This window comes from Protomyctophum bolini (assembly GCF_963924005.1).
Source record: "Protomyctophum bolini genome assembly, chromosome: 8".
Taxonomy (NCBI): domain Eukaryota; kingdom Metazoa; phylum Chordata; class Actinopteri; order Myctophiformes; family Myctophidae; genus Protomyctophum; species Protomyctophum bolini.
In genome coordinates this window covers 48,644,172-48,658,824 of record NC_137869.1, presented here as the reverse complement: position 1 = coordinate 48,658,824, position 14,653 = coordinate 48,644,172, and the positions used below count along the sequence as shown (strand labels likewise).

At 41.5% G+C, this 14,653-nt stretch overlaps 1 protein-coding gene across 1 annotated transcript in view; it reads right to left on the bottom strand.

Annotated features, from left to right (window-relative positions):
* Nucleotides 1-275: 275 nt before the first annotated feature.
* LOC308319440 (uncharacterized protein) overlaps nt 276-14,653 on the bottom strand; it is a 19,172-nt gene continuing 4,794 nt past the window's right edge. Inside the window, exons 2-5 of the mRNA XM_080769532.1 lie at nt 13,161-13,228; nt 12,896-12,969; nt 12,471-12,551; nt 276-11,186 (exon numbers count right to left, since the gene is read on the bottom strand). Of these exons, the coding sequence (XP_080625658.1) occupies nt 3,767-10,969 (7,203 nt within the window). The 5' untranslated portion in view covers nt 10,970-11,186; nt 12,471-12,551; nt 12,896-12,969; nt 13,161-13,228 and the 3' untranslated portion in view covers nt 276-3,766. The remainder of the gene's footprint in view (nt 11,187-12,470; nt 12,552-12,895; nt 12,970-13,160; nt 13,229-14,653) is intronic.

Here is a 14,653-nt window from a genome sequence, read left to right as displayed (position 1 = left end):
TTAGCTTCCCTCCCCACCTGAAGGATAGCTTATAGGTGAGGAATGTTGTTTTTCTAACTTGCACATGCAATTTGTATAATTTGCATTTATGTATGTGACCATACCATTAACAACCTATAGAAGGCAAACAATTGAAAATGTCATGATGCTTTAAGTAGCATGTGAAATGTCACTCTAGGGTGTTTTCATGATGCTGAATAGTCAATCAATTACCAAACATATAGATTCACATTTGAAACACATAGTAGAAATAAGTAGAGACAAAGCAGAGCAGATATAGTTTAAGCTGTTTATTAACAAGAATGTATTATTTGTAACTTTAATGAAAGAAACAGTACTTTATATAGTATTAGGCAAATTAAAGTTATATATAATGGTAAGTATGATGCCATGAAACAGTTTGTTTTATTGTCAATATCTTAGGTTATTAATGTTATAATGGTTAATATGACTACTATTATCTAAAGTTATATTGTAACATTGACTAAATGAAACATTTTCCAGAGTGAAGCAAAAAACCTGCCTCCTATTTCAGCCAATTTAGGAGTGCACAGGGAAAAGTTCTTCCACCGACCCCTTTGTTAAAAAGGCGATCAAGCAAGCTTCTGGAAAATATATTCTACAAGCTAATAAATGTAACTTTCTGAAAGATAGGTAAAAACTATAGGGTTGCAACTATATTGAGAAAATGTATTAGTATAATTCAGCACTTAAGCCTATTGAAAGGTAGTTTATTTGTCTCCAATGTTCAAATAGGTTTTTTTTAAATAAATAATTCTGTATTCTGTTAAGCCATTATTTTATTAATACATTATTTAAAGTTTAGAAATATTTTAACCATGTTCTGATTAAACTCAAATTACTTTAGTCCAATAAAGTGTTACAGCCTTAAAAATAAATGGTAAGTAAAAACATTATGACATGAACATGCAAATAGAAGGTAGTGGCTGATGAACAAGCAGTATACAATGCAAAATGGTGTTAAGTATTTGTTAGAGATAATCATTTGATGTTAGTGTGTGTGTGTGTGTGCGTGTGTGTGTGTGTTATTAAATTCAGGGATGGCCAATATTATGGGAGCTTATACAAATTGACTACTACAGGTTCATGAGCTGCAACCTAAATGGAATGCAATTAACAATAAAGAAATCCTGAAAAGTATAAAAGGTTAAAGGCAAAAAAAACAAACATCTGTCAGCACTGCAGAATCACTCAACAGCTTCTGAAAAATAGAGAAAGAAGTGTTATTTTTCTAACAAATGCAAACGATTCAGCACATAAATATAAATGCATTACTTACCATCTACACTTGGAAAGCAAAAGTGTTAAACACAAAAAGCCATAACACTGACACTCCTTATTACATCGGATATCCTCACCTTACTCATATCTATTTTTGATAGTTTTAGTGGGCGAAAACTCTTTAGGGTTTTAGTGTGTTTTAGTAATATTAGTTGACGGAAACTTAAATGGTTTTAGTCCAGTTTGAGTAAAAATAAAAGTAATTGTCTTTATAAAAATGTCTATAGCGTAGAGGTATTAATACATTGGACTCAAGTATGCTACAGGCACACACCCACCTGCAGTGTTGTACAGATACACACTCAAAACACTGCAGTTAAGGTAATACAATTAGAGTACTATTTGTGATGTTTGTCATGCTTTGTTTTTGCTTAGTGTAAATCACTTTGGATTAAGAGAGTCTGCTTAATGCTTAAATTGTACTATAGAACATTCAAGAAAAGCATTGGGTTGGTGGCAAGGGGAGCAGGTCATATCAGGATTTGTACCAATAAGTGCATAAAGAATTGGTTTGATTTGACCTTTGCTTGATGGCACCAGAGCCTGCCACTGTCGGAGACGAACATGGAAGTTCATCCTACTAACCTGTGTCATCTCTGGCGTCCACCATTTTTTAGGTGATGTACAGTTTACAGTTAATTGTATGTATAATACAGATTCAAAACCAACCCAAAGCGTTTTCCATAGGACTACACTACAATGTTGGCATTTAGCAGACGCTCTTGATCCAGAGCGACGAACATGTAGACCTGCAAGTGTTAAAAACAAAACAAGGCCATAAAAAATTGTATTGCTATGACATTTAACATCACAAGGTCAAAGTATGCCCTTTATAAAAATGTCTATAGCGTAGAGGTATTAATACATTGGACTCAAGTATGCTACAGGCACACACCCACCTGCAGTGTTGTACAGATACACACTCAAAACACTGCAGTTAAGGTAATACAATTAGAGTACTATTTGTGATGTTTGTCATGCTTTGTTTTTGCTTAGTGTAAATCACTTTGGATTAAGAGAGTCTGCTTAATGCTTAAATTGTACTATAGAACATTCAAGAAAAGCATTGGGTTGGTGGCAAGGGGAGCAGGTCATATCAGGATTTGTACCAATAAGTGCATAAAGAATTGGTTTGATTTGACCTTTGCTTGATGGCACCAGAGCCTGCCACTGTCGGAGACGAACATGGAAGTTCATCCTACTAACCTGTGTCATCTCTGGCGTCCACCATTTTTTAGGTGATGTACAGTTTACAGTTAATTGTATGTATAATACAGATTCAAAACCAACCCAAAGCGTTTTCCATAGGACTACACTACAATGTTGGCATTTAGCAGACGCTCTTGATCCAGAGCGACGAACATGTAGACCTGCAAGTGTTAAAAACAAAACAAGGCCATAAAAAATTGTATTGCTATGACATTTAACATCACAAGGTCAAAGTATGCCCTTTATAAAAATGTCTATAGCGTAGAGGTATTAATACATTGGACTCAAGTATGCTACAGGCACACACTCACCTACAGTATTGTACAGATACACACTCAAAACACTGCAGTTAAGGTAATACAATTAGAGTACCATTTGTGATGTTTGTCATGCTTTGTTTTTGCTTAGTGTAAATCACTTTGGATTAAGAGAGTGTGCTTAATGCTTAAATTGTACTATAGAACATTCAAGAAAAGCAATGGGTTGGTGTCAAGGGGAGCAGGTCATATCAGGATTTGTACCAATAAGTGCATAAAGAATTGGTTTGATTTGACCTTTGCTTGATGGCACCAGAGCCTGCCACTGTCGGAGACGAACATGGAAGTTCATCCTACTAACCTGTGTCATCTCTGGCGTCCACCATTTTTAGGTGATGTACAGTTTACAGTTAATTGTATGTATAATACAGATTCTAAACCAACCCAAAGCGTTTTCCATAGGACTACACTACAATTTTGGCATTTAGCAGACGCTCTTGATCCAGAGTGACTAACATGTAGACCTGCAGAAAACAAGGCCATAATATGAATTATAATCTGAAGTAAAATTGGTATTGCAATGACATTTAACATCACAAGGTCAGAACGAACTTAATACGAGGCCCGCCACAAACTACCCTAGGCTGTGAAGAATGATGGAAAATAGAAAATGACATCCACAAATTATCCACCTTCCACACATCATGGCTGCGAAAGATCCTGCACATATTGTGGCCTAAAATAATGGCAGGTGAACCTGGCCATGTGCTCAGAATGGACATCAACACAATACCAAGAGTTAGATGGCCAAAGACAAATACAAGTGGAGGAACTTTGTTGCTGCCCTATGTGCCAGCCGGCGCAACGGGGATAAATAAGTAAGTAACAAAGGTTTTCAACAGGCTAACACTCGCGGTGGAGTCCTGCAACCGAGACAACAGTTAAGTGTATTTATAATACACATTTAAAACCAACTGAAGACGTTTCCCTGCACTACACTAGTCATGTTCGGAGGATAATATGCAATACACAGGATTGTGGTAGCTATAGTAAGTCCGTAGCACTCCAGACTGTCGACATTGTTGTGGTCTGGAGATGTACATGTGATCCAACAGCGTGTTCTTTTCTGTGGTTGGCTCCTTAATGAGTTGCGCATAACCTCGGGACTCTAGCAACCTGCTTACGGGACCACCGAAACCACTCAGTAGATCTTCGTTAAAATCTCCACAGAGTACGACGGGATGGTGGTCCATAATTTCTAAGGCGTCCAGGAGGGACTTCAGGTTGTCCAGGAACGGTTTACCGTAACCTGGTGGTCTGTACACTGTAGCTATTAGAAGCTTGACAGGGGACTCGATCTTTACAACCACAAACTCAAGGTTTGTCACATTGGAAATATACTGCCTTTCACTAGCCTGGAAATGGTCCTTTACATACACAGCCACGCCGCCGCAGTTCTGTTCTGCACGGTCAGGAAGGTTAGCATACGACACGTCTCTGTTGCGTTTGAACATGGTGTAGCCATGCAATTGCAGATTCTCATCCACAGTATTGCCAGTGAGATGAGTTTCTGTCAAGCACAGGACATCTGCAAGTGGCAATTCGTGATGTTGCCTGATGTCTTGAATGTGAGCCCTTAAGCTTTGCGTGTTGTGATGGACAATAGTCAGCGTTTGCGCTTGGTCGGTCCTCTCTCGAAATGTTAACAGTGGCATGACGCCGTCCAGTGAAGCGGTTTTCATGGATTCTATGGCGGCTGTGATTTCCGGATCACAGTAAATTTTCTTCTCATCAAAGTCAATGATGTGCAATCCTTGTAACGACGTTGTCCTACTGAGGGCAACGTAGGCCATTCCTGGTTGGAAGATCCGTTTCAAGGAAACCACTGCGGATTGCACAGTCATGCCTTGGACTTTGTGAGCTGTGCAAGCATATGCTAACTTGATGGGAAATTGCCTGCGAATCACTCTTTGGTCGCTCAGGTATTCCTCCATCCTCATGATGTACACTCTGTTATGGCCAGGTGTTCCACTGCGATATTTCAGCCCAGCACCAGGCTTGTCTAGCATAAGCCAAAGCTTGGCTACCGTAGTGCCGTCCTGGTTCACCAGATACTCTACACTATCAATCTTGCCAAATGTCCCGTTGACAAGGCCATCTTCCACATCTATGTTCCTAATGATCATGACAGGGGCCCCTTCTGCAACTTTCAAATTGTCAATAAGGTCCTTTTGCTGTCCTGTACAGACTCTGTTAAGACAAGTCATTTGGTGATTACGCTCATCTCTCCTGTAATCTAACGCAGGTATGTCAACAATGTGTGTGTGAAGGTCAGACAAGGACTTCATGTTGTGCGCAGCAACTTCTTTGTTCGTTGCAAAGATGTGCACAACATCCTTGGGACATTGGTCAGGTTCAGTCACTCTCTGAGCAAGCAGATCTCTGTCTGCATCACTCAGCCGATCCTTCTTACCTTTGACTCTCAGCCGATTGAGAAGTTGTGCATAGGGCACATCATCTTTCTGTCGCATGATCTCGGTTAACGTGATCCTCTGTAAGTGTTCGTGGAAAAAGTCCGGTAAGCATTCCTCGAGAACGCACAGCGGTTTCCCTTGCGACGTTGGAGGGAGCTGGTGAAAGTCACCTACTGCAAGGACCGACATGCCTCCGAATGGCATCTTACTGCCTTTGATTTCTTGCAGTCTCCAGTGGACGAAGGCAAACAAGTATTTGGAAATCATCGAGAGCTCATCAATGATGATGATCTGTGCATTCCCTAGCTTTGCTCGCACGTCATCTAATCTATTTCCCAAGCATGTGTAGGGGGGTTTAAGGGTTCTGGGCAACTTCAACAGGGAGTGCAGAGTGTTCCCTGAGATGTTGTAAGCTGCGGTTCCTGTGAACGCAGACAGCAGTACTGTGGGAGTAGATGGATCACTGTCTTCAAAGAGTCTAGGGAGTCTATGTAGAATTCTCGTTGCCTCACCGTGGACGCAATTAATCAGGTGAGATTTGCCAGTTCCAGCACCTCCAGTAACAAAGTAAAAGAACTGCTCAGGGTTCTGCTCATTGACGCTATCCAAGCACCAGTCACGTATAGAGTGAAAAATGGAGGCTTGTGTCTGGTTGAGGTTTCTACACATTGTGCGCAGATGATCCAGGCTCACCGGTGGAGCCAATACAGCAACATGTGCAGCATTAGGCACTTCCTGAGCACTGAACTCTGGTATGTCGTCTTGTTCCTCATCTAGGGGAATTTCATCTAGTTGGGCAAGACATGCTAATTGATCGAGCTCATTTTCTGCTGCAATGTCAGCCCACGCGTCTTCACTAGGGCCATTCTGGAGGAACTCCTCTATGGCTTTTTCTATGGCGTCACCGTGTTTCTCAAACTTCTCCCTGTTCCTAGCAACAATTGCATGTGCTTCCCAAATCTCATCTGTTCCAGGTAATCTGACAGACGCATTGTAATAGAACTCTGTGTAAGAGGGGAACTTTTTGGTTTTAAGCGTCGTTTGGTAGCGATGGGGAAGGTACACTTTAAGCAGTGCGCCATAGTATTTCTCCGGTTCTTTCTGTTCAGAAAATTTGGCATATCGGATGACGGCGGCGTGTTGAAGGCGTTTGCGCTTCTTAATGGTTCCCAGGTTCCCAGAGAGCTTTACGCAATCCTGCTTTTTAGCTTGGTCACCATACACTACCCTGTATTCGGATGCAAATGTAGCTAGACACATGTTGTCAAACTCGGGGGTATTTGGTCTGGCATTGTATCGATCTAGAATTCCTGTCATCCATACATGTTCCGAATCGTCATCTCTTTGCTGCAGCGCGGCGAGCGGAAGGCTCATTTTCATGGCATTGTCATCTACGGGGAGAAAGATAACTTGACGGGAGCATGATTTCAATTTCAAACTGCAAGTCCGGGCGACTGCCTCCTGTGCACTAACCTGCCTGTTCTTGACATAGGCGTGAACCAATTGGTTCATCGCATTTCTGTCGTGCACTTTGTCTTTGTCTAGGCTTTTCACTAATTGATTGAGCAGTTCGTCCATCTCATGTTCTGCCTTGGATATGTAGCCCAGCATGTAGGAGATGCAAACATAGTGGTCTAGGACAAACTGGATATCTAGGTTTGCATTCCAGGCCTTCAGTAAAACTGGGTTGTAGTTATTTACATAGCCGTCCTTTACTCCACGCTTCATCAAGAGGACATGCGTCTTCCTGACGTTGTCAATACACTCTTCATATTCTGCTGGAGTCAAATTGCACTTTGCCAGCAAGTCTGAAAGGTCAGTCACTTCTGACGTGCTATCAAACAGCATATCAAACAGTGGTTTGAGTTTTGCTATAGCGGCTTGTGTCTGTGCCGTATGTTTTTTGCCTAAGGGTTTTGCAGAGGCCTTTCCCGCCTGAACTTCAAGTTCTTCCTGAATTGGAACAATTGGCCTGGGGTTTGTGATCCTTGTTTTGTCCACTGGGGGCTTTGGGAATCCAAACCTGCATGTCTTGTGACCTTTCTTACATGATTTGGTATGGTTTCTACTGTGCATTTGAACCTCTGTGACAATTTTGTAGAGTATGGGATCTTCGTTCGGATCAGGCAGCTGGCAGTTAATGTACCGGTCTGCAAACTCGCAAATCTTATCGTCTGAGTCTACCCCATACACGGGGGCGTCGGCTATCCACATTAAACAATGGAGATGGGCGGAGCCTCTGCTTTGATATTCAACGCGATGGAACCAATCTATGACGCGGCCAATTGGATGAGCGTCAGACCACAGCACATTCCTGTAATACGAAGAAACTCGCTTGTCAAACATGCGCATGGTGGTTACTGCATTGCTTCTGAGAATGTCGCATTTGTCATTCCAGTCCAGCTTGTCGAAGTCAACTATCTGGCCTTGCTGTGCTTTGATTGCCTTTATAATCTCTGGCCATCTAAACTCGGCTGCACTTATTGTCAAAAAGAAGGTGGGTGGACCCAACTGACGGACCATGGCAAACAAATCCAACCTGGTCTTTTGCCAGAAAGCTGGAGTCCCCCTCATTGGCGACATAAATCTAGTTGCGTCTCGGTTTCTTACAAGTCTTTCAACTTCAGACTTGTTCTGCAACATCTTATTATCTATGCGGCGACCATCTTTGGTTTGGGGTTTGCCTTTTCTCATGTGGATATGAATTGCGTGTTTTGCCAAGTGTGTCTCTGTGACAAACTGTGCAAAGAACAGATAAGTTTGGTCTCTTGAAAAACGTGCGTCAGCACCGAAAAGTCTCGTGTTGAAGTACCTGCTAGGGGAGAGTTTGACCTTTCTCTTCCTATCAAATGTGTTCTTCCCAGTGGGAAACAATGTAGGGAAGGCCCTCGCTTCGAGGTTAGGGACTGTAGTGTAACTGACAGGCTTGTTTCCTTCCGCTGGGGCTATGGTGAATATACCATCTCCATATGTCATCATGTCCTGCCCAATGTCGTCAGGTTGCAAGCAACTGTCTAGGCCATGGCCAGGTCTTAGTACCTCTTGCTCATGTTCAATACTGGGTGGATGCTGATCTACTGTTTGTGATGAGTCAAGAGCTTCAAAAGAATCAACCGCCTCCATCATTTCGGCGTCATCAAAACTATCCATGTCTAAGTCTGTGGCTGTCTGTTCAAAATCGGCTAGTTCTGTTACAGCTTCATCAATGATACTGTCATCATCTCGGCATTTGATGTTACTGTAGCCTGGATGTGTCTGGATGAGTTTCTTCAGAGCCAGAACCACACTCCTCATGTTGACAGTGTGAAACAAATGATGGCCCTTGTATCGCAGACGTCGCTTCAACTTCACTCTGTACAAGCCAGATGAATCGAGGTTTCTAGGTAAGACGTTTACGGTGGTTTCAACATTTGATGGTACACACACAACAGCACCAAGTACAGCTCCTTGTTTACCTTTAGGGAGAGTAAAAATCTTGGCAAATGGGATGTCTAATGCTATCATTTGTCTTTCAAGAACATTTAATTGGCAAAGCTCTGGAGGAATGTCTGCTAGCTCCAAGTCGTTTGCAACAGCTATGTCTGGCATTCTACCTGCTGATACAATTCTCTTACAGCATTGACATATCCACTCTGTATGTCTTTCTTTCGGTACCATGCATTCTGCTGGGCCTCCACATTCATTGTCACAGACATGAACATATGTTTTAGTCAAGCATGCTTTAACTACGTCAGGGTTTTTTGTGTACTTTTCACGGTGACAAACAACTACTTGATTCGAGAACAGCGCCCGGTGACATGTTGTGCACACATATGTTGGTCCACCTTCTATATCTGCATGGAAGTTAGCTATACAGCTCTCTTGGAGATGCTTTTCTTTTAAAGCTTCCCTTGCTTCCTTGTCTTCAACCTGAAATTTGAGCTGCATTCTACATAACTCAATGTACCTTTTTTTTAATTTTAAGGCTTGACGGATGTCACGACGCATTTTGAAGAAGACGTCCGTTTTGCATTTGTAGGCCATGTAGACGTTCATTTGTTTCCTGACCTTTTCTCTGAACCCCTCATCTGTATTGTACCTAATTTTGTTATTAGCTTTACGCTTCGCTCTGAACCCCTCATCTGTATTGTACCTAATTTTGTCGTAAGCCTTTTGCTTGTCTTTGAACGCCTGATTTGTTTTGTACCTAATTTTGTTATTAGCCTTCTTCTTGTCTTTGAACGCCTGATTTGTTTTGTACCTAATTTTTTTATTAGCCTTCTGCTTCTGTTTGAATACCTCATTTGTTTTGAACCTAATGTTGTCGTAAGCCTTGTGCTTCCCTTTGAACACCTCTGTTTTTTGCTTCTGCAGTTCCTTTCTTCTGAAATCCAGATCTTTGCTGTATTTGCTTCGGAAGTATGCGCTGTTGTATTCTTTTTGCTTAGCCTTGAATACTGCATCTATGATGCACCTCTTTTTCCTGTAGTTCTGGATATATTCCTTATTCCTGGTCCTAATATATTCAATTGAGTTTGTGGGTTTCTGTGAATCTATGATGCACCTCTTTTTCCTGTACTTCTGCATATATTCCTTATTCCTGGTCTTAATATCTTCAATTGAGTTTGTCGGTTTCTGTGAATGTGTTTTTCTTCTCTGTTTTCGTTGGCAGCTTTTGCTCAGTTTGTGAAAAGTGTCAGATGAAGTGTTGGACCTCACTTGTGTGGATGATGAAATGCCTGATTGCAGAGAAGGCTTGGTGCATGATGGACTAGTGTTTGTTTCATGCCTGCTAGTTGAGGGTGACGGGGAATTTGTGTCTACATGGGGTGATGGGGCATTTGTCTGTACAAATGTCACTGGCATGAAGTCAAACTGCAATCTGTCAATCGTATTGGCATGTACGCTGGCAGTTACATCTTCAATTTTAGCGATCAGATCATCCAAGTGAGTGAATGTGAGCATTACTGCGGTTCCTCCTCGACCTACAGGGAAGCCATCAGCATTTCTGCTGTGCGGGTCAAACATGCCATATCTTCCTAATGCGTCTCTAAATACAGCAATTGTTAATGGCGTTATTGTAAGCAGTGCATGAGTCACATTTGCAGACAAACACTGGAGTCTTGAATGAAGATTCAAAAACCAACTCTGATGTCTAGTCGGTCCCAATTCTCTGATGTATCCCATCTCTACTCTACTAGATCTGATCACAGAGTAGTGATTGTGTTCCGTTTCCACATGGAGAGGTGTTTCCTCCATTGTCAGCAAATTGAACTGAAACAGTTTCCGTCTTTTTAGTGTTTCGATTGTTCTTCTATACAGAACGTCGCCCATGTCCAGTATGTTGTTGAGATCCTCTTTCTTCAACTGAAGTCCCTCACTTTGCTTTGCCAGAAATGTGAGAGACATGCATGTGCACTGATTATTCCTTGAATCTTCGTTATATGAAATATGATCCTGGCTTCTGGATGCTTGCACAGATATCATAGTGGGTTGTGAAACGAGTGGTTCTTGTACAGGGTCACTGTGGGAAAGGTCCATGGCCTGCACACCACCGTCTTGTTCATTAACATCATGTAGCCGCGCTTTTTTTGGAGAAGGCACCACGAGTGGAGAAATTGGCTGTTTATTTGCATCGACTTCCTCGACTGAAGCGCTACCGTTTGGCGATTGTGAAAGGTTGGCCTTAGCAGGGCTATTAAGATGGAATCTCTTTTTAGCTGCCGATTTCTTATTTGGACGAGGCATGATGTCACAATGTTATGGGACAATATAATGATCACAATTTACCTCTAAATATGTAGTCGTTAACTAATCAAGAATTTACTTACTGTATATTTACTTACCGTTAAATATATGTAGTATTCAACGACCTAATAATTAATGTACTTACCGTTAAATATAAGTAGTCTCTAAATAAGAATGAACTAACTTACCCCAATATATGAAGTCACTGGTGGCAGACCTGGTGACAAAAAAAAAAGATTCAGGCTATTTTGACAACTTGTTTCATTGACTTTGATAACAGTGGAAAAGTACAATTGGAGTGAAGCAATAAATAAACATGAAGATAGTATAAATAGTATAAATGTTAAGTAAACCACAGAATGGAAGAGATCTGCAGTGACACTCATATTTTCCAAAATAGGCAAAATTATAATAGCAATGTGGTATAATTTTAGGACAACTTAAAAGACATGTTATTTTGAATACTAGTAGGGACACAGCCAGGAACACAAGGACATAGCCAACCCCCTTAGGCCAGGAGGCGGTGTGTGCGTGTGTGTGTGTGTGTGCGCGCGCGCAGGACACTAAACTGTCAACACTACTACTAAAGAAAGAGGCAGCGATGGCGCCATAAGTCCATATCCATACATTCGGGGACATAAATTGTGCAAAATACTTTTAAACATGAAGGCAGCAGCTTATTGCGTTCTTCTAGCTGTTGTGTGCAAAGCTACATTAGCATAGGAAGGAACGGACACACAACACTAGGGTTGCCACATTGACTGAGGGAAACAAGCAACCAAGTCTATGAAAATGTTAACAGGCCAGATCAAGTCAGAAAATCCCAAAAAGAATCTCCAATAAGCAACAATATAGCTGACTGTCAAACATCATTGTTCAATGTTGTTTTACAGCAGTGGTTCTCAAACATTTTCATGTCATGGACCACTAATATTCTATATATATATATATTCTATATATATATATATATATATATATATAAATGTATATATAATATATATATATATATTTACTATATATATATATTTGCTGTTCATATATTCAGAACGGGTAAGGACTAGTATATTAAATATTCAATAATTGTGGGACTCCTTGACTGACATGAAAGGTTTTGACAACCACTGTCAAGATTTAGAATCCTTTTTTCTTTTCTTTAAGAATTGATCTAGGTGTAAATGAGTTAAAACTGACAAATCAGATTGGGCTGGAACATTGGCCAAATATAGTCGGACACTGTGATAATGCAGCATAATTGCAGCATTCTGTACAAAACAGGCCACTTGTACGCACAAGGACACATGGACAGACGGCAAAACATACCCTCCCCTTATGATCAGCTTTTGTACAGGTGAAAATGTGCAGATCTGCAATCCTGACAGGTTGCGAGCTTGTAGATATGCTCATTTTGACATCAATCTGGTCAATATAGAGTTTCCGTTCACCCATGTGTGTTGTGTATATGTCAGGACTCAAATGTTAAAACAATGTGACAAAAACAAACCTGAGTGTGGCTTCACTACAGACAGTAGACCAGGACAGGACGGGACGGGACCACAATCAATCTGTAGATGTCTGTCAGCAGCTGTGAATTGTCAAGAAACAAATATTTTTAGGCAAGTGACGTGGCCGTTTATTACCAATCCTTGCATGTATTCAGGCATGTATTCAGAATCATGAAAACCCCCTAGTCTGACATGTTACATGCTACTTAAAGCAAAAGGAAAGTTTGACAGCCACCGCCGGATCCAAAGTAACCAGTGACTGTGTGTTTACAATCTAATATTAGCTGTTGAAATATAGCAGATCTACAAGCTTGTAGATATGCACATTTTGACATCAATCTGGTCAATATAGAGTTCCCGTTCATCCATGCATGTTGTGTATATGTCAGGACTCAAATGTTAAAACAATGTGACAAAAACAAACCTGAGTGTGGGTTGACTAGACAGTAGACCAGGACAGGACGGGACGACGATCAATCTGTAGATGTCTGTCAGCAGCTGTGAATTGTCAAGGAAAAAATATTTAGGCAAGTGAAGTGGCTGTTTATTAGCAATCCTTGGCATGTGCCATAGGATGTTAATGGTACCCAAGCATTAAAGAATAGGCAAAAATAGCCGATCTACAAGCGCACATGTAGCAGTATAGACAGGAAACAAACAGACCCTATTACATAACATTGTGGACATACCTAGAGGCAGTGTCAGCCTGTGGTGACGTGACGGCTACTTCCAACGGAAATGGGATGTCCACACACACCTGTAATTATGGACAGTAATTTAGTACCAGGGACACTATATGAGTGCTCAGTACTGCAGTGGTTGTCAAAGTGGGTAAGGAGCAACAGTGCTGTGCTGTGAGTAGAACCAGGGGGTCCCCAGCTAAATTATATATAGATAGGAACCAAATGGATAATAGTCAGCGGCTACAATATCCATTCCATGCACATATTTAGTCCTATATTCCTGCTACCCTAATAGACAGGGGGTACACGAGCACATGGCCATTTATTTGTGCTCTATCTCCGACCGAACCACACTTTTACCACACATCTCTCTATGCAAAATAACATCTGCACACTCCCAGAAAACATATAGACTACATTGCATTGGCCAAAAATGTGTTATTTACTGTTTAAATATTACTTTTCTGAAACACGCTATTGTTGCTCAACTTCAACAGCCTACGTCAGAATCGTCATGTTGGCGTGTACTACGCCAACTACGTTCACTTAATGGGGCCAGTCCTTCACAGTGACACACGCGTTAGATCAACCACGCGACCGGGATGGTTTCTACCCCTCAATGTCGTGCCTACTCTACACTGCCATCCGAAGGCCCCTCCCCCTTTCACTGCTCCTGTGTCGCCAACTACGTTCACTTAATGGGGCCAGTCCTTCACAGTGACACACGCGTTAGATGAACCACGCGACCGGGATGGTTTGTACCCCTCAATGTCGTGAATTTGCTGCGCTCTTGTAATGCTGCGCCACGCCTACTCTACACTACTTGCAGCAGCAGCAGTACAGCTGGGCACAGGGAGCTGGCTCTGCAGGCGGCCGTGTTTGTGTGTGTGTGACGAAGAGGGCAGCCACGCATATCCTTATAGTGGCCAGGAGGCGGCTGTGTGTGTGTGTGTGCGTGCGTGCATGTGTGAGGAGAAGGAGCAGCCACACATATCCTTCTGGGACAGAAACTTGCGTTTTCATGACAGCAGCAGCTACTGCAGCCTCTGATAGCTACTGTGCTGAAGATGCTAAAGCAACACAAAAAAACATCCACACGCAAAACAAAACAAAACAGGGTTGCCACATAACGTGAATGTGAGAGTGAAACAAGCAACCAGGTCTATAAAAATGTTAATAGGCCAGTTCAAAGTAGGTACATCAGAAATGGTCCGAAAAGTAGTCTTAAAATAATCAATTATAGTGTTGACTGTCAAACATTGTTGTCTAATGTTGTTTCAGAGCAGTGGAACTCAAACATTTCCATGTCAAGGACTACCAATATTTTAAATCAACTTTACAGATAAACAAGTCCAAAGTAGCTTATAATGATCAGACTTGGCAACACTGTCTCTAGGTTGAACGTTCTACTTTACCAGCTCACACATATGAAATATTTTTTTTTTAATTTTCAAACTGAGACATATTTTATGATAATACTGTTAGATAGATAGATAGAT